At 46.8% G+C, this 22,853-nt stretch overlaps 1 protein-coding gene across 1 annotated transcript in view; it reads right to left on the bottom strand.

Annotated features, from left to right (window-relative positions):
- LOC119432447 (DNA-directed RNA polymerase I subunit RPA1-like) overlaps nucleotides 1-22,853 on the bottom strand; it is a 112,819-nt gene that overhangs the window by 27,900 nt on the left and 62,066 nt on the right. The window contains 4 exon segments of the mRNA XM_037699610.2: nucleotides 7,885-8,049; nucleotides 9,128-9,256; nucleotides 17,365-17,565; nucleotides 20,210-20,294. Of these exon segments, the coding sequence (XP_037555538.1) occupies nucleotides 7,885-8,049; nucleotides 9,128-9,256; nucleotides 17,365-17,565; nucleotides 20,210-20,294 (580 nt within the window).

Here is a 22,853-nt window from a genome sequence, read left to right as displayed (position 1 = left end):
ATATATTGTTAAAACCACTATAGTTATAAGTGTATGAGAATGTCTAAAATTTCGGACACAAAAACTCTTCGCCATCCGATTTTCCAGAGTTTATACCGTGACCGCAGTTCCAAAATGGCATTAAACATAGCCACCATCGCTGCCATTTTGGTAAAGTCTCAAATCGACCCTCTCGCACGCCTACCGCTGGCAGACGTAACTACCACCACGGCAACGCTTGGCCAAGCTGTTGACGTTCGCTACTAAGCTTCCATTTTTATTTGAAAGAATTCACCACTGTTAGCAATGACGCCGACTCCACCTTATTAACCCTCGGCGATGGCCTTGAAGTGCAGAAAGCTTGGCGCGTTGCATAATGCCGGTTCCCAAACGTCAGCTTCACCGCAATACAGCGGTGTTACGCGGTGAAGCATACGCAATGTATTGCGGTGAAGCCTAATAAGAGCGGATAGGGGCAACTGTCACGGGACACAGTACACATTCCTTAATTACACATACGTGCACCCGTCGTCTCCTGTCACAGTAAGCGCACCGATACGCCTAATACATGTACTGTCAGACCTTCAGGGCTATTCGGAACGTGTCTGTGGCGATTTGAGCTCTTGGGGGCATTCAAAGGCATGCATTCATTTTTTCAGACAGCCCGATTTTTCTGACGTTTTCGCGGTCCTTAGGGAGTACGAAAAATCGGATGTTGACTGTATCCAGGCTTGACTGTATTGGCACACAGAAAACGATGATATGCTTTCAGACAAATAATCAATATACAGTGTAGACTGCTTATAACGTAAGTCGCCAGAGTCGCGAATATCCGCACTATAAGCGGTACCACACTATAACCAAAGCAACAATTTTCAAGGCCCGCACATACGCAAAACATGTGCACCGAGCTGCCATGCATATGCGACAGTCGAGGAATGCGGCTAGAATGTTTGCATTCAATTTACAGTCGAATCTCGTTAATTCGAACCAAATCACGCGGCGGCGCCTCCGACCGGCATTGCTCCGGCACCGCCATAGAGTAAAAGCTTAGGAGAGACCCCTCAATGTCGCGCGCGAACAAAACAAAAGAAGAAAAAAAAAACGCAGCGGAAATTTCACCCTCTCTCAAATGGCAAGGTCGTCGATTCTGCGTTGCGCCGGAACATGCGTCGCCAGCCACGCTACCGTAGCCACGCGTAGAAAATGGCAGTGCACCCTTCTTTCTCCTTTATGCTTCCTCTACTTTCTAGTCACGTGTTGACCTTGCACGCTGCGGCTACGGTGCAGAGGAAAGCAGCGGCGCTGTCCCAGGCCGGCCAACGAAACTACCCACGCCGGCAAACGCCCGCTTCCCAATAACGGCAGAAAACGAAACTTCGGGGAGCTGGTGCCGGGCCAGCTGTAGCGGCGGCGCCTGCACGGCGGCGGGCACGAACGGTTACAGTCGAAAGTGAGGGAGCTACGAGGGAGGGCGAGGGGAGCCACCGAAGCGGCGGAGTTGCCAAGGCGAAATCCGCTTCCCTGCCTCCCTCCTCCCTCACATTCCACAGTCTCCGCATGCGCCCTTCGCCGTGCCGTGCCGGCGCCGCCCGCTCGCTGAAGTTTCCTTTACTGCCGTTATCGTGAAGCGAGCGTTGGCCGTTTCATGGCCCTCGCTCGCTATGCACGCCGTGATATTTCATGACTCGACTCGCACTCAAGATTCTGGTTTCAGCCTCACTGGCTGTTCGTTCGCACCACATGCCCTTCTCCTCCACTATGTCTCTCTTCCTCGAGCACTCCTTGGGGCGCCCGTTTGAGGGGAGCGTTCACCGTCTCCGCCGACTTCCATACTCCCAGGCAGCCGCACTGTAACCAGTATTTCGTTTCCCGCAACTGCACTATAAGCGATACGTGTATATAAGCATGGAGTGCTATGGGAAAATTAATGGGAGTCTGAAATGACCACACTATATCCGGTCCTGCACTATAAGAGGTTACGTTATAAGTGGGCTATACGGTATCTAACTTAGGTTAATATTTTCCTGCTGTGACCCTTTAATCCTCAATATAAAACTCCACATTACAATTCGTTACAATGAAGTTCAACTGTATGTGTTAATGTCACAGCTATCAACCCATGCACAACTTGTTGGACCCAATGAATGCAATGCTGCATAATGGGAGAGGCCCAACACTCTACTTATGAGAAGTAGTACTATGCAGCAGAATTTTTATGCTCCCGGCCGTCATACACTTGAACTAATGTCTTTTTTTTTATTTTTATTTTTTTTTCAAGTGACTGTACCTTCTGTAAGAAATGCTTACTAAGAGACAATGTCAATGCCTTGCCAAATGTAGCTGTGTTCATGAAGTCCACAGCCATATTGGCAGACTTCAGTACAGTGTCAAATGTAGAATGAGGCCTTGGGAACCAAGGCTGGGCGAAAATACATTAATTTTATCATGATGCAACATACTGAGGCGATGAGTATTTGAGATACAGATACAGTCGACTTTCGTTAATTTGACCATGACGGGATCTCTGAAATTCATCAATTGTCCGGCAGCTCGAATTAAACAAGATGCAGAAGAGACGTCAATACATTCCGCTGATTCACTTGGCAGCATTTGCCCGATTCCAGCACGCCCCCGAATAACACGCGCACCTGCTTTCTACGAGTCCAAAGTATAAAACTAACGTAGAGATAACAATAAAGCTCGTAAACACAGTAGAAATCTAATGCGCACCCAATTTTTTAACAAGAAAAATTACTATGGGTCTAATATGTGTTGTACAGTGGCAGCCGGTTTCCTAAAGTTAACTTCGCCGCATGGTTCTTAATGTCAGCTTCGCTGCAATACAGCCATGTTATGCTGTAAAGCGTACAAATGCCAGGAACGCAATTTTTGGGTAAATTTTTATGGTGGAAAAAGCAGCGCGTTAGGATGAGGGAAATATCCTAATCAGCCATTGGGAGTTACCGTCATTGCTTTAACATCTTCCTGGGTCTGGCTGAAAACAGGCATTTTCGACGGGAGATAACGTGTGTTCAACACATTCACTGTTGCCTAAACTGCCAAAACAGGCGCTGCCAGTGAAAGGGTTGCTATTGGTGTCACCATAGGGGTCAGGTGTGTGCATATTGACACGTGTACTTGTTCATCTTTTACCGATGCTTATGGAATCTGATTGTATGAGCGACGCGAATTGTCTAGTACTTTCTGGAAGACATGTGGGCACCATGGATTACTTTGGAACCTTTGATGACACATGTATAAAAGCCGACGCGTTTCGCCGCTGACGAGATTTCGACGATCGCTGAATGTGTTCGCCGCTATCGTTGTGCTTCGAGTGCAACTTGCTTTTGTGTGCATAGGTTCGCCCAATAAAAAGTCTGTTTCGTCATTCACAGATTTGCGACTGTTCTCTTTACCGTGACTAATACGTGACAATATTGACTGGTTAGGTTGGAGTCAGGTAGCGAAGACCAATTTTAGAATCGAAATATCCAAAGTATGGGCCCACAGAAGTATATGGGCACCAGTCGGGACCTTTGGTCGAGATTGCCACAGCATATGCTCAAGAGCTGCTCTTGAGCCACATAGCTTACACTCGTTTGTCGTGTATATATCTGGATATCGTACAGTGGAATCTCGATGATACGAATCTCACGGGGTCACGAAAAATATTTGTATTAGCCGAAATTCGTATCAACGAAACACAATTAAAACTAGCTAAATTAAGAGAGGATGCAGAGATCAGATCACGAAAATCGCGAAAAAAATAGATTTTTGAAAACCACGCGTTTCGGTATCTGCAACGCCTAATCTAAGCTGTATCAAAATGGTTTGGCTGAAAACGCACTAAAAGTGGCCAAAAGAGATTAATTCGTCAGTGCACAGAGCGAGAAAACAGCTTTAAATCGTGCAAAATCACCGCAGTTCACGGAGACATATCTCGTATTTCCCGCCACCGAACGCCGCCATCTTGGTATCGTTCGTAAGCCCAAACTTTCGCCGTTCCACTTCTCAATTCGTCCGTCGTCGTCATCTTGTAACAAACACACAAATACAAAAGAAGCGCGGGTCTGCGATAGGTAGTCACACGGGCCCTCCGATGAAAGCGGGCCTCCTATTGGCTGCTGTACTGAAAGGAGTCTCCATTGGTTGCTGCTGTGGCAGGGGCAAGATGGCAACCGCAGTTGTCTGCTTCGTAAACCACGCCGGCGTCTTCACTTGACACGCAGAATTCGGAATACTGAGAGCTCCCAGTTTAGTGATGGATAGTCGCTCATTGGAGAAGAAATTTAGGACGAAGTACGCCTTCGGAATACGGAAGCGCAAGCCTCCTACGGCAAGAAAAATATGGCGATTAGTGGGAGAAGCGGAGGAGCACCCGACTGAACGTGCCGTGCTACCTTGCACCGTGGATTACGTGCCGCGCCATCTTGCGCCGTGCGACTCCAGCAGCGAAACCGACAATCACCCTGTGCCATCGGCACTGATAACGCAGTCGACGGAAGACGCACCAACGGAGGCTCCCGCGCCTTGGCGTACGGCCGCGCGAATCAGCCGAGATCGTATCTTGGTAGACATAGCTCGCTGCAACTAGACAAAATGGTGCCAATACAAAGAATGCGGCTCGAAGCACAGCAGCCACTCCATCCGATGGCACACGGAAAAGGAGGAAAAGCACAAAAGCAACAAAAGCGCCCCAGCTTCAAGCTCTTCGCGCCCAGTCGCGGCCTCCGCGCTGTCCCGCGCTGCATCTGCGCCTCCGCACCGAAAGAGAAAGGGAGAAAGCGCGTGACTGCGCGCTGTTCTCTTTCGCGGCTGTCAGTGGGGCGGTGTTTATTCGTATCAACCGACGCAGGTCGAAAATCGATTCGTAACAACCGTTATCTAGCACGTTGCAAAGTAATGGGGCTCGGCCGGGACCACAGAAAAATTTGTATCATCCGGAAATTCGTATTAGCCGTGATTGTATCATCGAGATTCCACTGTATTACCTCTTGTCCTCTTGTAACTGCCGCCACTGGACAGACTGCGATTTATGTAGTTTTTGATGAGGTGGTGGATAAAAACACCTCTGCATTTTATAATGTGTTGTTATGTCTTTGTATTTGGCCAATCTGTCTCCCTACTCCCAATCTCTGTGCTCACCTTCTTCGGAGGTCCCCAAGTTGACGGCCCCAATGTTTGTCGCAACTCAGTCGGTTAGCCCTCAAGCTACGTTGTGTGCCGCCTCGCTCTTTCTGCTGCCCCCCAGTGAGGTCGGAGTATGGGCAGGTGCCCATAGTAATTGAATGTCCGAATTGCTACCTGTGAGTCACTGATTATTATGTATGCTTGATTATTATGTATGTTTCAGTTTGTGTTATTGCAAGTGCTATCACCGTTTTTTTGCTGCTTCCGTATATTCTGTCATTATTGTGACACTTCTTACACATTCTTTTTTGTGATTTACTACGACTGCAGTGAATCCTTTCCTGCATTTGAGTCTAACATCATCTACAAGAACTGCTGCTTTATCTTGTCCAAATCTTTTCTGTATCTCCTTGGCTCTACTTTGTCTTCGCCCTTCATGTTGTGTAAGAGAGCGAAATTTTATCAACCACAGCAAGCAGAATTTTGATTCAGGGCCTCATACTCATACCTTACATTTGTCATAAATAGGTTCGAACTTGAAGCACAATATTTAGAGAAACTTATATCACAGTTCTGTAAACCGCATTTCTAGTAGAATTTTAAGCACGCAGGTGTGATATGTTTTATGGTTTACAAGAAATTGTTACATGCTTGCAAGGGTTGTACAAAAGTCCTACTAAATTAGTGATATAATCTAAGCGCTGTCTAAAGTCATTATATGAGTACATTTTGGATGTCCCAAGAGGTACATCTTACAGAATTGCAACACAGTTTTTATTGGCGAGTTCTGTTTTCTTAAATTTGACGATTTTTAGAAACTTCAGTAAAAAATTGGCAGCCTAAGTAAAAGTTGACTCCCTACATGGGTCATTCCACGCCAAACGTCCCAAACATTGAGCTCGACCCTCTCCGATTCTATTCAAAAAAATTGTCGGTGATCGTTTTAGTGCACTAAAACGATAAAAATTGGTCTTCGCAACGATAAAAATTGGCCATAAAAATTGGTCTTCGCCCACATAAAGTATTTTTGGAAGAAAAAATTTTTTCTGTCTCTTATAGTGATTTGAATGTTGCTGCAATGGGTCAAACCTAGGTTGCCGAAAAATACTCTCAAAAATACAATACTACACGGAACGCCTTAAATATCTGCGATTTGCTAGAAAAGGAATGGCGCTTTCAAAGTGCTTTGTGGTGAAGCAATACGGCAATTCTGCTTCCATTTTGATTATTTAAAAAAAGTTATACAAAGTCTACAGGTACAATACAACTATATCACCTGACTGGATAGCTGGCAGTAAGTGCGAAAAAAAAAAAGTATTGAAGTCGATGACCGAGTAGTTTCGAAGCGGAAGGGGCGCAAACATATGAAAATGTGTGAAATGCCCCATGTTCAGGCACATGTAGATTGGTGATGCGGTTCAAGTAAAAATGCACACTTGCACTAATTTGGAAGAGGAGATTTATTTCTGAAAGGAGATTTATTTCTGAAAGTTTCATCGGAGTGATTTTTGTTTTAAGCGAAAAACAAAATTTTATGTTGAGCATTCGCCGCGTCCCAGGGCGTCGGCAGATGTATCAAAAATACACATACTGATGCACATACAGTGGAATCTCGTTGATACGATATTCACGGAACCAGAAAATAAAATATATCATGCGAAATTCGTATTATCCAAAAATAATTGTATATATAAGAAAAAAAACATACATAAAAAAAAATGTGTTATGCCAAAAACGTATTACCGTATTTATTCGAATATAAGGCGAGGTTGTTTCCCAGAACTTGTAGCCTCGAAGTCACCCCCCGCCTTATACGCGAATTATGCCTTTAGGTGTGGCTTCACAGCAGTGCAAATTTCACCTTACAGTATGGCTTTACAGCAATGCGCGCCGTGGTGCCGTGAAGCCACACAATAAGGAGAAATTTGCACTACCGTGAAGCTACACCTAAAGGCAAAATGTGCATATGATATAACTCGCACTCTGCATGTTGAAGCTCCCCCCCCCCCTCCTATTTCATTGTCGCCGTTTTGCATTTTGGCTGTGTTAGTAATTCAGTATTTCAGGCGAGCCCCGCCGAGTCACGATAATCCGTCGGCTACTCTGTATCGCCTCATATTAGTGTGCATACTCAAGTTTTTTTTCTTGGTTCCCCCCAATTTGCACCCTCGCCTTATAATCATGATCGCCTTATAATCGAATAAATACGGTATGCAGGATCGTGCCTACGAGATTCTACTGAATTTCTGTTTGTATTAAGATACCCGAAGAGCATTTTAAGTTAGTATCTAAGACACATGTATCTTCGATACTGCCCATCCCTGCTGGGAACTACCACTGGAACAAATGTTGCGGCAAGTTGGAGCAAAGGTGCGTTTTGCTCTTGGTATTTTGCTATGCTAGTTGGTGCATATCGACCGGCTCATCCTGCATAGCGCTGCACAGGGATGACAGAAAGGAAACAAGAACACTGTTGCTGGTGTTCCTTTGTTCCTTGTTCAGCTGTGTTCTTGTTTTCTTTCTGTCATCTCCAGTGTTACTTTACGCTGGCCAAACCAAGGCACCTCTTGCGCAGGCAAAGTGACACAGACACTGATAGCTTAGTAATGTTTGTTGTTAATCTAGCGGATTTATGACTAAAAGGGGCTTCAGGCACCAAATAAGACAAGGACTAAGAAGAGAGTAAGAAGAAGAAAGCTTGCTCGCGTCTCTTCTCAGTCCTTGTCTTGATCTAGCACCCCAACCCCCTTCTAGACAGACAGTGATCCTCACCGCTCTCTTAGACTTGCGCAGTTCATCGTGGTCGGTGGCCCGCTCGCACTGCTCGATGGCATCACGGTTAATGACCGCCTGGCTGTTCTTGATGAGCACAGGGAACTGGCTTGGCTTGAGCATCTGCATCTTGAGCACATCCAAGCCATCCTCTCCGTACTGGAACTGGAGCGGGTGGAGGAAAGACCTTGCATGACTGGATGTTCGCAAGAGACGGTGGCACGTGTCTTATCAAAAGGGTCCTGGTAAGCAATTACTGGCTATCTAGTAGCACTATCCAGGAGGAATCATCTGAACAGTGCATAAGACACCTCCTCAGAGCTTACCATCACCCTTGTTGCGATAGTAAGCTCTGAGCTATTCAGATTCCAGAACCCTCTGCAGGCACCAGATGACTGTGAACCTGACAACAAAAAGGTTCCCAGTCCTTACTATCTCCACCGACTGCAGGTGAAGCTCAACACCAATGTTGGCTATGCATGTAACACTGATGTCAAGTCACATGATGCACTACCATAGCCTCCAGTATATTCTGTGCCTGCTGGATCATTGGCAAAGCACTGAGAAGTGGTCGTCATTAAAACTATGGCTGTGGCACCACTCACATAGGTTTTCTCCAGCCCACATTTAACATTTTTGGTACTTGCTGCTGACCAAAAAAAAAGCATGGGCATTAATCAAAGAGTGGCAGCGCCAAGTGCAATATTGATGCGTTACTTTTAGTTGCTTTTCAAAGTAATGTAATCTGCTTCTGCAACACACTAGCATCGTTATTTCTAAAGCATAGACAAGTTTTGCCCTCTGCCGCTAATGGTGCATGATTGGGTTGGATAGGGCACCAGCAAGGTTTCACGTTAACCTTGCCCAAAATATCACGACTGTCACACTAAGTGGTACCTCCATAGAGAACAGAAGTTCTGTGGTAAACCGGTAGACACTAAGAGTAGCTATGACGCTACTTGCACTTTTGTCTGCCATGTGGAGCCTTGTGATACCCCAACGTCAAGGCAGCGATCCATGAAACGAGCCTCGTGTTATGAAGGCTGACTCTTTGTGCCGACGATATGCTCTGAATGGAGCACACTTCAACTTTCGCAATGTCTGTGGTAGCGCTAACGCGACTAGATGCTCTGTGACGGAATGGAAAAGCATACGTTACACCGAGCCCAACAAAGTGCGTAAGGTCAATCAACTTTCTACGTGATGATCAAACCCTACCAAAAGAAGACCAGGCATGACCCACCTGAATGACACTTCCATCGCTGTCCCTAACAGTCTGGTCGTAGCAGACCATGAGCCCCTCCAGGTGCTTGATGAGGCAACGTTGCAGGTAGCCACTGCGGCTGGTCTTTACAGCCGTGTCCACCAGACCCTGCACAACAGCATCATCACAATGGCTCATTTGATTTGGCTTGCTTAAAGGATTTGTTTTTCTTCCTTCCCCCCCCACCTTTAATTGAAGGTCCAGTACCTCTAAACCCCAGAAAAAGTACTGTCAAGTCTCACAGTGCTTTAAATAATTTAATATTTAAAGGTTTTTTTTTTTTACCATACAGATTTTTTATTAAAGAAAGCTATGAGCGTAGCGAACATGGCGTTTTTGCAGATGAGTTTTTTGGCAACGCAGACATACTTTGGTGCTAACATGAGTATCAGAAGACTGATTAGCAAAAAAGTGTTCATTGACTTTTTTATTACAGCCTTGCGGGCAGTTGTTTAAATGGCAAATTTGGAGGCAGTCATATTTTAATGCACCCCTATTTTCTAATTTGTTTTTTTAATCTTGAAAATTGTGCCTAAATTGAGATATTCATCGTCAAACTTCAACGCTCAATCTAAGCAATGTCGAAACCAAGACCGCATCAGAGCTCTGTCAGACGGAAACACCCTGTGATGATCTGTTTGAATGATGGCATGTTGTGCCAAATACTGATACACCAAGTCGCGGCAGGTGTTTGCCAGGCAATACATGCCATATCAGTACAGTCCATGACGTTACAACAGATGCCCATACAACAGACTTTCATATAACTTAGCTTGGTCTGCCGATATTCCTGCAATGAATTCTGCTTTTAATAGACCTGGCCATAATGGACTCAGCGGCAACGAAGGAAATTTTGTTCAAAATTTGTCTAGATGGTGCATATACAACATACTTTGCTGCAGCGATGAGTGGATGCGGCAGCTCACTGCACGTAACTATTTCCAGCCACTTGTGGATATGTGTGTAAATTCACTTTTTTCTTACTGAACGAACACCTTAGAAGCAAGTTACCCACAAACGCATGCCGTGCAACATCCAACCAGCTAACGGAGAGTTTTCGGAATGACCACGCAAACAGCTCATCGCTGTCAGCTCAACACAGAGCAAGTGCCGAGGGCGCAGCAGCCAAGGGTAACGCTAGGACCACGGTGTAAGAACATTTAGGTGTTGACACTGCGCGCGCGCGAGCGTCCAGATTATGTTTGGCAGCGCGCGGGCGCACCGAGTAGCTCTGCTGCGAGCAGATAGATGGCGCCACTGTCAGCGGTCCCAGCTTAGCAGCGCCAGTGGCTTGACATTGCTCTGCCTCCCCTAAATTTTCGTTCATAGTGGAGTGAGTAAAACTCAAAGCGCGCAGGAAATTCGTTATTTGAGATTACAGTGATAAATGTACCAGGCTTAATGCTTCACTAACATGAAGGTATCTTACGCAGGGCATGAATGACGTGAACACGGGTCGATCGGGCAGCACTCAAAGCCCACTCAAGTTGCGCTCGCGCGCACAATTTGTTTCGTCCGGTCTAGCCGTTCGTTCATCCAAGCATTTAAAAAAAAAAAGCATTGGCCTGCGTGCTACACCTCGATCAGATGAAAACAGTGACTGCACCAGAAACTTTTGATTTTCATGCTTATCGCTGCTTCCATTCACACTCTGAAAACCACTCAAGCATCGTTGCGCAAATTCAATGTCGCTACGGTATAAATTAAGAAATGAAATGGCGCAAGCTTGCGATGTGCAACGCACTAGAGCAAAGTGGCTGTTCATGGCTAGAACTTAGATGAGAATGCCCATCCCAGCTATGTAAAAACTCTTTCAAATGGGAATTTATTAGGTGGGACGAAGGCAGGCGTCTTATCTTGGATTACAACATCACTAATGCAGTTTACTGATGAAAACCTGAGCAAATGCCTTTTTTATTCCAATTCCACTTAACATAGACCGTGTATTTTATTCATTTGGCTTTCATCCATAGAGGACTGAGTCACTCTTGCAAGATCTAAAAAAAGAGGCGACTTTCTTTTTTATTAAATTGCATATGAGAATGTGCCAATGTAAGCGTGTTTGACAATGCATGCTACAGCCTGTTCACAAATACACCCGCCACATAATAATCCCACAGACATTTTTTTTCTTTTTTGCAAAGACACAATACAAAAAAAATTGTGCATGAAGCAGCTCGATAATTTTAATAGGGGATAACCATCCCAGAAGCTTACGCTCTCATACACTCCGACAATGAAAAAAATGTTGAATAAAAACATGCAAGCGTGTTATATACACAGCACGCGCATTGTAAAAAAAAAAAAAGCAGTAGCCAGGATGGAACAAATTTGAAAATTAGGCACACATGCGCAAAGAAAACAGCAGTATTATACAGGGTGCACAAAGATTTAAAGATATGCAAATGTCACGTAGCTGCACAGAACCATAGTAATGTTGTTGCCGTCCCTAGGACATACTCAGATTATTTTTTACATTCCGCCTAATTACATAATTAGTCTTAATTAATTCCATTTCTTAAATATTATAATTAGATTAAAAGTGTCAATGAGAAAATTGTAGAGCAACATGGAAAACTCCCGATACAGCTGTCTATTGCTGAATACGCGCTACGTAGAAGTGTTTTCCCGAGCATGAAAGAAGCCCACGAATACACGCAAAGTGCCTCGAGCGGCAAGTCGCGCGGCAATTTTGCATGTGTTCGCGGGTTTCTTTCACGCTCGGAAAACACTTTTATGTATCACGTATTGAGCAATAGAAAGTTGTATCGGGAGTTTTCCATGTTGCTGCACAATTCTCTCGTTCACACTTTCTATCCAAATTTAGCATTAGAAAAGTTGATTAATCAATTATGAAAACAATTATGTAATTACGCAGAATGCAAAAAAATATAATCTGAGTATCTTCAAGCGACAGCAGACAACATTACCTTGGTTATGTCCAGCTATGTGACATTTGCATATTTTTAAATCTTGGTGCATGATAGTTAAGCCACCCAGTACATATCTTGTACATGCGGCATTGTAATTTGCACAAACTTCTGTGGCACACAGGAGGTTCTGTCTTCCGCAGCGGCTTTCGAGTTTTATTTGACCTTGTGAGGTTCTCTGGACAGTTTGGAAATAAGGCGGGAACCCTTTATCGAGCTCCGCGTAATATGCCGTCGATTTCGTATCCTCTGAAAAATGGTTGGCGCAGACATGATCGGTAGGCATTAGAGCTCGGTATGCCCTCAGATTTGCATGGCGGCACCGCTCTAGACGACTGCTGTCGGAGGGCACTTTGAATAAAGGCACACGCTCCGCACAAGTCCGGTATCCAGAATTGCAGTTCGGAACAAAGCACTTTCTACCCATTTCAAGCGCCCCTCAGAAGGCCGCTGCCAGTTTGGTCGAGGGCCCGTGGCGACAATACCCAAGCACAAGCTCATGAAACGCACGCGAACAAAAAGCTTGCCTTCAAAACAGCGCGGCCGCACATGCAAGCAGGAAGACGCAGCAGCGGCAGCACGCGCCTTGCCGCCGAGGCTGGGACCGCACTCCGCAGCGCCCTCTACGACGGCGCCGACCGAGCTGTAAGCGAGCCGAACATAATCTGGACGCGAGCGGGCGACGCTTTCTCGCGCGTTGTGAGGAAAGTGTCAGCACCTCTTTTGCTTATTCTTACACCTTGGCTAGGACTAACCCACTTTGCTTCAATGTCATAGCATATGACGCTTCACAAAACAACTGCTGACAGTCCAAAATGTCTCCTTTTGATAATAATTGATTTCTAATCTCATCAATTCACACAAAAAAGAAAATAGGCTGCGGTGTCCAGACTGCGCAGTGCGTGATGCGGTTGAGCCGTTTTTCATGCAGTGTAGTGGCGCCATGACAGGGGCTCCGAGTTGAACTTGCCTACTATGGCAGTCCTTGTTTGTGCTACGGGTTTAACAGTGGTTGTCACTAGTCAGAAAAGATGAAATGAAAACATCAGTTAATTTTACCGACCATTGTTTTGTGTAAAAAATAAACTAGCCGATGTTCGTCATCAATGGCGACGACAGGCTCTGTCTGACAAGCATGTCTGTGCGCCTAAAATCGTTACTAGTCAGACACAATTTTTGCACTGCAATCTCGAAATTTTGCACCGCAAACTTGAAAGTGCAGGAAATTCATGACCCTTCCGGAAATACTTCTGATAAAACAAGAAACCTTCTGGAATTCTTGAAAATTGCAGGTCTTAATAAGACTAAGAACAGTTTGCGTGTGCGTGCTTGTGCGAACACTGTGTACATAATATTTTTCACCCAACGCCTGGGGTAGCACGCCAGGCCATCAGCCAGGTAAACATCTCATGCTTTTCATTAATGACAGCTTGACTCTTTCTTACCTGGTCTGGCTGGGTTTATTGTCCGAAAGCAACTACTAGACACGCCATTTTGGGAAGGAGGGACTTCTGGAGCTCTTCGCCATGCACCTTAATCGAACGGTACATTCGGCTGGACTCTGTTGCACCCTGATTGAAATTGCAACGATGCCCGCTCTTAAGCTAGAGAAAGTGCGACCAAGATGAACATGCAGCAGCTCACCAGAGCAATCGGAGGCCAAAGGGGAAGCACGTCAGAAAGTGTTCTGTTGTAAACATCGTAAACAAACAAGCCGCACAGGCACTGAGGCATGCCACCGTGGCTGACGTCACACCAACAACAGAAATTACAGGAGCCACATGACTGCAACTTCACCAGATCTCGGTCGCACTCTCATGTCAAATTCGAGATCGCCTCAGAGTGCTTTCAGACGAAGTGCGGCACTCTGAAAGAATCAGCCGAATGCGTTCAGAGTGCGCAATTTCGACCAGCTGAATGTAATGAGCACCACCGGAGCACTCGAAAATGCTTAGCCAAGTGTACCATAAGTACAAAGGCTTTTCTGTATTCTGCCCCCAGCAAAACATGACAGGGCCAGTCAGAAATCAAACCCCAACATCTTTCAGGCAAAAAAGAGCAGCGCTCTAGTTCATGACAACTCCAAATGGTGTCAAAATCAAGAAGGTGTTGTGCCATTTACTGAACATGTGGGGACACCCAAGTGTCTCATGTCCAGATTCTTTTCCCCACACAGCTCTCACATCTCCCAAGTTTGTGGAAATCCTCGGGTCCCATGACCATCGCAAGCACGGCAAACGTCGCGTCTGGCGCACGCACACCAGGCAGGGTGGGGAGAGGGGAAACTTTCTTTTCGTGGACCATGTACAGGAATCGCAAGCGCTATCAGGGCCACCTGGTGTGTCACGTGAGATCCCTCTGACATCGCCAAAAGAGTCTCTTTGGTCGCCAGTAAGCGGCGATGGTGGAAGTCTCCGCCGCCGCTCCCTTTTTCCCGCACATGGTTAGTCAATCGCTTTCTTGCCGCAGCAATCGCCGCCCGCCCATATCCCCAGCTGGTAAGTCGGAAGCTCTTCCTTACCTAGCGTACTATTCTCTTCAAGCGAACCCTCAGTGATGTCAACTATAGCTAGCTGGCCTGCTCAAAGTGCTAGTTGCAATCGTAATAAATGTATTAAGAGTGTACACATGGTTGTCTATTGTCCTCAAGGTTGTACCAGACCGCGGTTGATGGGCAAGCGTGCGCCAACCGCGGGGCTCAGTATGACGAGGCATTACGCCGTTGGCATCCCTCCCTTATCCCGACAAGTTAAAGCAGCCATGACGAGAGATGGCATGAGTGTTGCGATGCTAGTGCCACCTGATGGCACAGATAGCTCACATGCAGGAGAAACTTGCTTCCTTATCTGCGGCTTCGGGGCGCCTATGTGCATGGACTGTCCACGTCCTTGCAGGGCTCTTCGCAGGACTGTTCCGCGGCAGGCTTCCCATTCGGCTTCGGAGCGCATCACCAGCATAAGTGAACACGAACGCTTGGATGTGCTTCCACTCCGTGGACCACACACGCGAATGGCTTAAGGTCAGTTAGCATGGTGTGATTTTTATCACACCTTTAAGGCCCATAGATCTGTGATGCATTACTTATTCGCCCAACTCGTTTACTGAACAGAGTTATCAAAAACGTGATTTCCATGACATGCGACAGAAATCGCGATTATGCAACTATTGATCTCGGCAACTGGTGCAATTTTTGGTCACCAACACCAAAAAAGGAAAGAAAATAGGAGGGAAGAAGATCGACCGAAATTGCCCCGAGAGCTACAGTGGAACCTCGATGATACGATCACGGCTAATACGAATTTCCGGATGATACGATTTTTTCTGCGGTCCCGGCCGTGCCCCATTACTTTGCAACGTGCTAGAAAACGGTTGTTACGAATCGAGTTTCGACCCGCGTCGGTTGATACGAATAAATGCCGCCCCACCGACGGCTGCAAAAAAGAACAGCGCGCAGTCACGCGCTTTCTCCCTTTCCCTTTTGGTGCGGAGGCGCGGACGCGACGCCGGATAGCGCGGAGGCCGGGAATGGGCGCGAAGAGTTCGAAGCGGTGGCGCTTTTGTTGCTTTTGTGCTTTTCCTCCTTTTCCGCGTGCCATCGGGCGGAGTGGCTGCCATGCTTCGGGCCACGTTCTATTTTGCGCCATTTTGCCTAGTCGCAGCGAGCTATGTCTACCGAGATACGATCTCAGCTGATTCGCGCGGCGCGCGGGAGCCTCCGTTGGCGCGTCTTCCGTCGGCTGCGTTATCGGTGCCGATGGCACAGGGCGAATGTGGGTTTCGCTGCTGGAGTCACACGGTGCAAGATAGCGCGGCACGTAATCCACGGTGCAAGGTTGCGCTCGTTCAGTCGGGTGCACCTCCACGTCTCCCGCTAATCGCCGTAATTTTCTTGCCGTAGGAGCGCTTCCGTATTCCGAAGGCGTGCTTCGTCCAAAGTTTTTTTCGCCAACGAGCGACGATCCATCACTAACCTGGGAGTTCTCAGTAATCCGAATTCTACGTGTCAAGTGAAGACGCCGGCGTGGTTTACGAAGCAGACAACTGCGGTTGCCATCTTGCCCCTGCCACAGCAGCAACCAATGGAGAGACGCCTTTCAGCACGGCAGCCAATCGGAGGCCCGCTTTTGTCAGAGGGCCCGTGTGACTACCTATCGCAGACCCGCGCTTCTTTGGTGTTTGTGCGTTTGTTACAAGCTGGCGACGACGAACGAATTGAGAAGCGGGACGGCGAAACTTTGAGCTTTCGAACGATACCAAGATGGCGGCGCTCGGTGGCGGGAAATACGAGATATGGCTCTGTGAACTGCGGTGATTTTGCGCGATTTAAAGCTGTTTTCTCGCCCTGCGCACTGACGAATTAAACTTTTTCGGGCACTTTCAGTGTGTTTTCAGCCAAACCATTTTGATGCAGTGTAGATTAGGCGTTGCAGACACCCAAACGCGTGGTTTTCAAAAATCAATTTTTCTCGCGATTTTCGTGATCTGATTCCCGCGTCCCCCCTTAATTTAGCTAGTTTTCATTGTGTTTCGATGATACGAATTTTGGCTAATACGAATTATTTTCGTGACCCCGTGAGATTCGTATCATCGAGATTCCACTGTATTTTACTGTCAGTTACAGTTGTGGCGGTTGTTGGGAATTGTTGTCTGTTGTACAGCAAATCCAGAAGACTGCAACTAATTGTGGGAAGTCATGGATTTCCAAATCCAATACGTACCATCAGCACTAACACCGCTAACAGGGCAAATAAAGACTTGTACTACAGATTCCATTACCTTAATTTCTATGCATTCATTGAAACACTGTGTATTAAATGAAGTGCATTTTCTATCAGCTTCAGGTACTGATAGTGCGTATCTTTGCGTGCTTTTCAGGTTATCCACATGCACTCCACGAGACGAAATGGCCTTCTAATGTTATCGCATATTCCGATTCGGCACGTACGTGCAACTCACGATACAATAATGGCACAGTTGCAGTGCAGTATCCTCTGTATGGTCAATGGGTCATACAAAGGCCTGGTAACTGCTCCTGGTTACTGCCAGATAAATTCTCAATGCAGTCGCATATCTGCCAACTGTGGCACACGTGGTTCAAGCACAACCTAGACTTTTTTCAAAACTCGCAGAAAGATCTTTTTGCAGCTACCTCAGTCATCTGCTAAAAATTATGCAGGCATGCAACTCGTGCACTGAGAGCAATATGCCTGTCATTACACTTAGGATGGCCGGCAGCTTAGCACACAGCCCACGGGTGCACACAGCAATGACAGCAGAGTGGCTCACCTCCCGTCCAGCCATGCAGTGGAAGAAGTACTCCTGCGGCCGGATGCCTGTCAGAAAGCGGCCGTCCACGAAGCCACCCGCCCGTGGTGATGTGTCATAATGCAGAAAGGACGGCAATGTACGACCGCTGAGCATAAGTGGCACACGGCGCCCTTCCAGTTCAATCTGGCCCAGCAAGCACGAGATCTGCATGCAGTTCACCTGCGAGGACACAAGCGGGCACAACACACGCTCAGCTCTTTCATACAATCCATCTCTTGAAAGCAAACTGCGATGTAATTCCACTTTGGCTAAACTCGTTATAGATGAGCAGCATATACTATGGCAGCAGTTTTGGCAAAGCTGCAGGGCTAGTAACTGTCTAATTTTCTTACTAACAGCTTCTAACCATAACATGCCTGCGGACACATGAAAATATCCGTTCTGGTCAGATGTACGGAGGCACTTGACGCGCGCTTGCTCGCTTTCGCCGGTTACTTAGATCGGTAACACAGGCATTTCGGGAACTCTTTTAACTGGTAAGTGCAGTTGGCAATGTCTCCAGACGAGGGCAGCACTTCTTTTTCCTTGCTCCACACTTGAAGGGATTCCTGCACAATTTCTTGCATGGAGCCCCCATAGATTGGAAACGTTTCATGCACGTGCATTTTATGGACAAAATTCATGCGATTTGCATGAATCAGAATATGATTTTAGTGCTATGGATGAATGTATTTTACCTTCAGATGGTCAGAAAATGTCCTTGGATGAGAGCTCTTTCAAGGAAAGCAAAAATGTCGACCCTGCCAACCTGCAGTGCGAATCCTGGCTTCCACCCAGGCGAGCACCACTTCAAGCACTGCCACAAAGTGCTCGTACCATTGAGAACTTCAGGAACAAATAAATTTTACATAAGTTTGTTCAACTGAGCACACTTTCTGCAGGCTGTCTAAATGTGTGAAGTAGCTCCAAATTGGACCGGCCACAAATTGGGCAAATGCGCATGACCGCAAAGGGTTATATACCTCGTAAGCAGACAACACGTGCCCCTGGTGGTTAGCAGATGTGACGCAAATCCTAGCACACCACCTCCGAGACTCTTCAGCGCAGCGCAGGTGCCACCTAATCTCAGCGGTCATGCCGAAGAGCCAGTTCTCAACGTTACGATTTCTGCATCATATCCAGTGAGCATTACTGGTGCTTTTATTTTCTTCAGGTCTAGATAACGTGTATTTTTGGGCACTCTCTATAATACAGCCACTCGTCATATACACTATTATATGCACTATCTGCCACTAGACCCTTCACGCAGCCCGAAAATTCGTAGCAGTTAGCCCTTGAAGGCACACAGCAACAACATTCACTTCATTGAAACCCATGTGAAGTGTCAGCTAAAGTAGAACCCCACTGTTAAGTTCCCGGGTGCTGCATTTTCCCGGCTGTTAAGTCGTTTTCGGCCTGTCCCAGCACAGCTCCCATAGAACCCAATGCATTGGTAACCCCACTGTTGCGTCGCAACTGTGGGATCGTTCCCGCATCATACGTTGCGAACTACCACCCAGCGCCGGCCCGAGCGGCCATTTTGACTTTTCATATCGCTTGGCTTGGTGGCTTGACGATGGGATTGGCCGCCCAAAGTGCCGGGGGCGACACTTATGGCGTATTTTCGGTTTCCGCCAGCAAAAGTATGGCCCTTGAGATGCGTATTTGCTATCCAAGGATGGTGTCTATGACGCGTTGTGGCCCTAAAATTGTTTTTGGGTCATAGGTGTTCCATATAAAGTCCAAGGGCGACAACGCCGCCGCCGCACGCCGTATGCTGTATGTGCAAGTGAAAGCCTGCGAGGGGAGCCGACGACCGCGTCTAAATCTCGCGCATGCAAGAAAGAAAAGCAGAGAGGAAGCTTTCAAGATACGGTGCGTGCGACAGCCCGCAGCCGCGCAAAGTACAAGTATGCTGAGTAGAAGCCGCACCCCCTCTCTCCCGCGCTGCCTTCTTGCTTTCCTCCTTTCATGTGGGAGATTGAGTCGCCAGTTCCCCTTACGCCCGGTCGCGAGATACGCATTTGGTGCCGCAGCTAAATGTTGCCTCCCCTCCTGCCCTCCCTCCCATTCCCTCACGGCCTTTCGCGCGATGGAGACGTGTTTGCTCTCCGCCGTGCGTTCGCTCTCGGTGAAAGCGCGTCCCTCGCGCGGTTTCACTCATACATTTCACTTGTTGATTAGAATTTGGTGCATCATTGCACTTTTTAGACAACTTGAATTTCAGTATTCGATAGTAACGCGAGGATCGACTTCAGGCAGCAAAAATCTGGAAGAAAACTTGCGTTACGATCGAGTAAATACGGTACTTACCATGCCTTCTTTCATGGTCAGAGTGGCTTTTTTTAGGATTGCTGCAGGGTAATTCACTAATGCGACTCAACCTATTTGTGTCTCTCCTGTTCCTTGAACCCCTGGGCTGCCTCCTCTTTGTTTTACTGATGCAATTCCACATGCGCATGCAATACCAGAGCTATCAGACACACTGCAGATAGGGCTACTGATAAATTTTATTAGCCTGCTCTTATTCAACATGCTCCCAAGGCTCAGTACATTCCTCGCCATTAGAATGCAGCCACTGCAACTGGGTACTCAACCAGCAACCTCACACGAATCAGCAGAATGCCACATTAACTAGGAGTGCGTTTTCTGTGGGAGTGCCGAGAGATTTCAAGCAGATGCAGCACGTTTCTGTGGGAGGGGCCTCCGGTGCCTTCTTATTCGCCACGAACAATAGGTTTTGAGATGACCCATAAACATCCGGAAAGGGGGCTTGATTCAAACGGAAATGCTTGAACAACCCTGCACGAAAGAAAAGACGTACCATTCCTCCCTTGGCCCCAGACTGGACCATAAGCTGTAGGTTGTTGCTGGGAAACTTCTTCAGCAAGCCATCTGGAATGCAGGCCCTGAGGAAAGAAAAAAACAATGAAAAAAAGAGAGAGTAACTTGAAATATACCCAATAAGTGTAGCTCACTTAAGACAAGTGGAACTTCCAGAGAAACAAAACGAGGCTGCAGACATTGGTTGGCATACCCATAGGCACAATGTCCTTTGCTAAGATGGAAGCCTACATTATATGATGGCCATTTTCTGGATTCAATGGAAATGAGGCTATTCCATACCTTTCTTTCTTTTCTTTTTTTCTGCCAGTCTTAACCCACTGCCATTAGTCAAAACTCTTTCCCAGTTGATCATGCAATGTCAAGAAGCTACAGAAACTGGCAAAAGTATGTGAGTACCATTGACCGCAATTCATCGCACAGCATTATGGGCAAAAGTAAACAAAATGCAGCTCAGTAAGGCAACCGGCTGTTTCCACGTCTTGTGTGTGAAGCAGAATGAATGTGAATTTGATACATATGTTGTGATAAAGTTTAAAATAGGAGTACAGTGGAACCTCGATTACACGTCCCCCGGTTGCGACAGATTGGTTTGGTCCTGGCAAAACTCCCATAGAAATACCGTATTTACTCAATTGTAACGCGAGTTTTTTTCCAGATTTTTGCTACCTGAAGTCAAACCTCGTGTTACAATTGAATACCGAAATTCATGTTGTCTAAAAAGTGCAATAATGCACCCAATTCTAATCAACGAGTAAAATGTGCGAGTGAAAGCGCGCAAGGGATGCGCGCTTGCACGCAGAGCGAACGCACGGCGGAGAGCGAATGCGACGTCTCCATCGCGTGAAAGGCCGTGGGGGGATGGGAGGGAAATAAGGGAGGCAACGTCTAGCTGTGGCACCAAACGCGTATCTTGCGACCGGGCGTAAGGGGAACTGGCGACACCCACGCGAAAGGAGGAAAGCAGAAGGCAGCGCGGGAGGTAGGGGGCACGGCTTCTACTCTGCTGCAACTGTATGCATACTTGTACTTTGAGCAGCTGCGTGCTGTCGTGCGCACCGTATCTTGAAAGCGATCTCCACACGGCTCTGACCTTTGCGGTTGTGCTTTCGCTGCTCAGTTTCCGTTGAAGCGATAGAACGCACGAACCTTCGCTCGCTGCTGCTGGCGCGCTTGTTCACTAACGTTTTGACAGTGGTTGTCTGCGGTCATCGAGTGTGATCTATTCATGTTGTTTGTGCGCACTGACACCATGCTTGTTAATTCAGCTAGTAAGCAAATGTGTCCTAGTTTGTGCAGCCAATAAAACTACTATCCTTACTCCATATAGCTTTCTACTAGTAATATCGCAATTGATGCTTCACCTTTCAGGCGAAACTGACTTTTTCATGCATCCGATGGTCTCGCGTTACTTTAGCGGTTTTCTTTTTTCTTTTTTTTTTTTCTGGACGCAACAAAAGGTCACCCCTCGCGTTAGAATCGCGGTCCCGTTACAGTCGAGTAAATATGGTAATGTATTAAAATCCTCGATTATATGACACCATTTTATGCCGACCCTGCCTTCTACGAAGCCTCCCTGGTCTCGCCAGAAAAAAAAAAAAAGAAAGGCCCTAAGCAGACGCAGGCTGTAGCCGGGCTGATAACGGATGTGCAATACCGTATTTACCTGAATGTAACCGCCACCGCAATTGTAACGCGAGGGGCGACTTTCAAATCACACAAAATAAAAAAAAATGATAGCAATAAAACTGTGATTGTGACGCAAGATGAATGGAAAAAAGAAAATGGTGCCTTTATTCAATGAATCGCAATATGGAAACTAGTTCTCTTCACCCATCATCGTCATTTTAAGAAGAGACGGAGCTATCCTTGGGCGGTATATTCTCAGGAGATCACTTTGGTAGATAGTTTCACTTTTGCAAAACTTTGCGTGACTCGGCACTGATAGCGTCCCCGACAATTGTTTCTGGCGCTGTCCTAAACTCGCTATCAGCGCCAAGAGAGCTGTCTGCCGTATACTTCGAGGTGTTCGGTGCCGGGACGAGCCAAGTCTCACGAAAGCGAAACTTATCTGCAAAAGTGATGACCCAAGAATGAAGTCATCTTCCGTGCCGTCTAGCTTGTTTGAGATTTAAGTACTTCTTAAAAGATCACACAACCATTTCATTCGGGGTCAATACCAGGCCACTTCATGTTCCACAGGGCCTTTCCGACTGGCCTCGTATTTAAAGAAGGCCTGCCGCAGGTCCCGCCATCCGCAAATCGTTGTCGTCGAGACACTGAGCTGCGGCAGACTTTCCCAGCTTCTCGGCCATCAAAATTGCTCGTCTCTCGAAGCGGGCATCATACCGAATTCACTGCGACACCATAACGTTGTGAATGAACAGAGTCGAACTGCTAAAGGCCATAGGGTATTGCAGCATCGTAAACAGTCACAAGTACAGTGAAAACAGCGAAAACAGCGTCGACTTCAATTAAAAACTAGTTCAGACTTAGGTCAACCTGTCTATGGATTGGATCAAGATGTAAAGTTACAGGTTGCCAACGTAACGCTAAAAATGGCGGGATTTAAAATATTTTTTTTAGAATGGTGAATTTTGCCGTTATTGTAACGCAAGGGTCGA

The sequence above is a fragment of the Dermacentor silvarum genome, chromosome 11 (genome assembly GCF_013339745.2).
Source record: "Dermacentor silvarum isolate Dsil-2018 chromosome 11, BIME_Dsil_1.4, whole genome shotgun sequence".
Lineage (NCBI taxonomy): Eukaryota > Metazoa > Arthropoda > Arachnida > Ixodida > Ixodidae > Dermacentor > Dermacentor silvarum.
The sequence above is the reverse complement of the archived record's forward strand: the minus strand, read 5'-3'. Positions and strand labels throughout refer to the sequence as shown.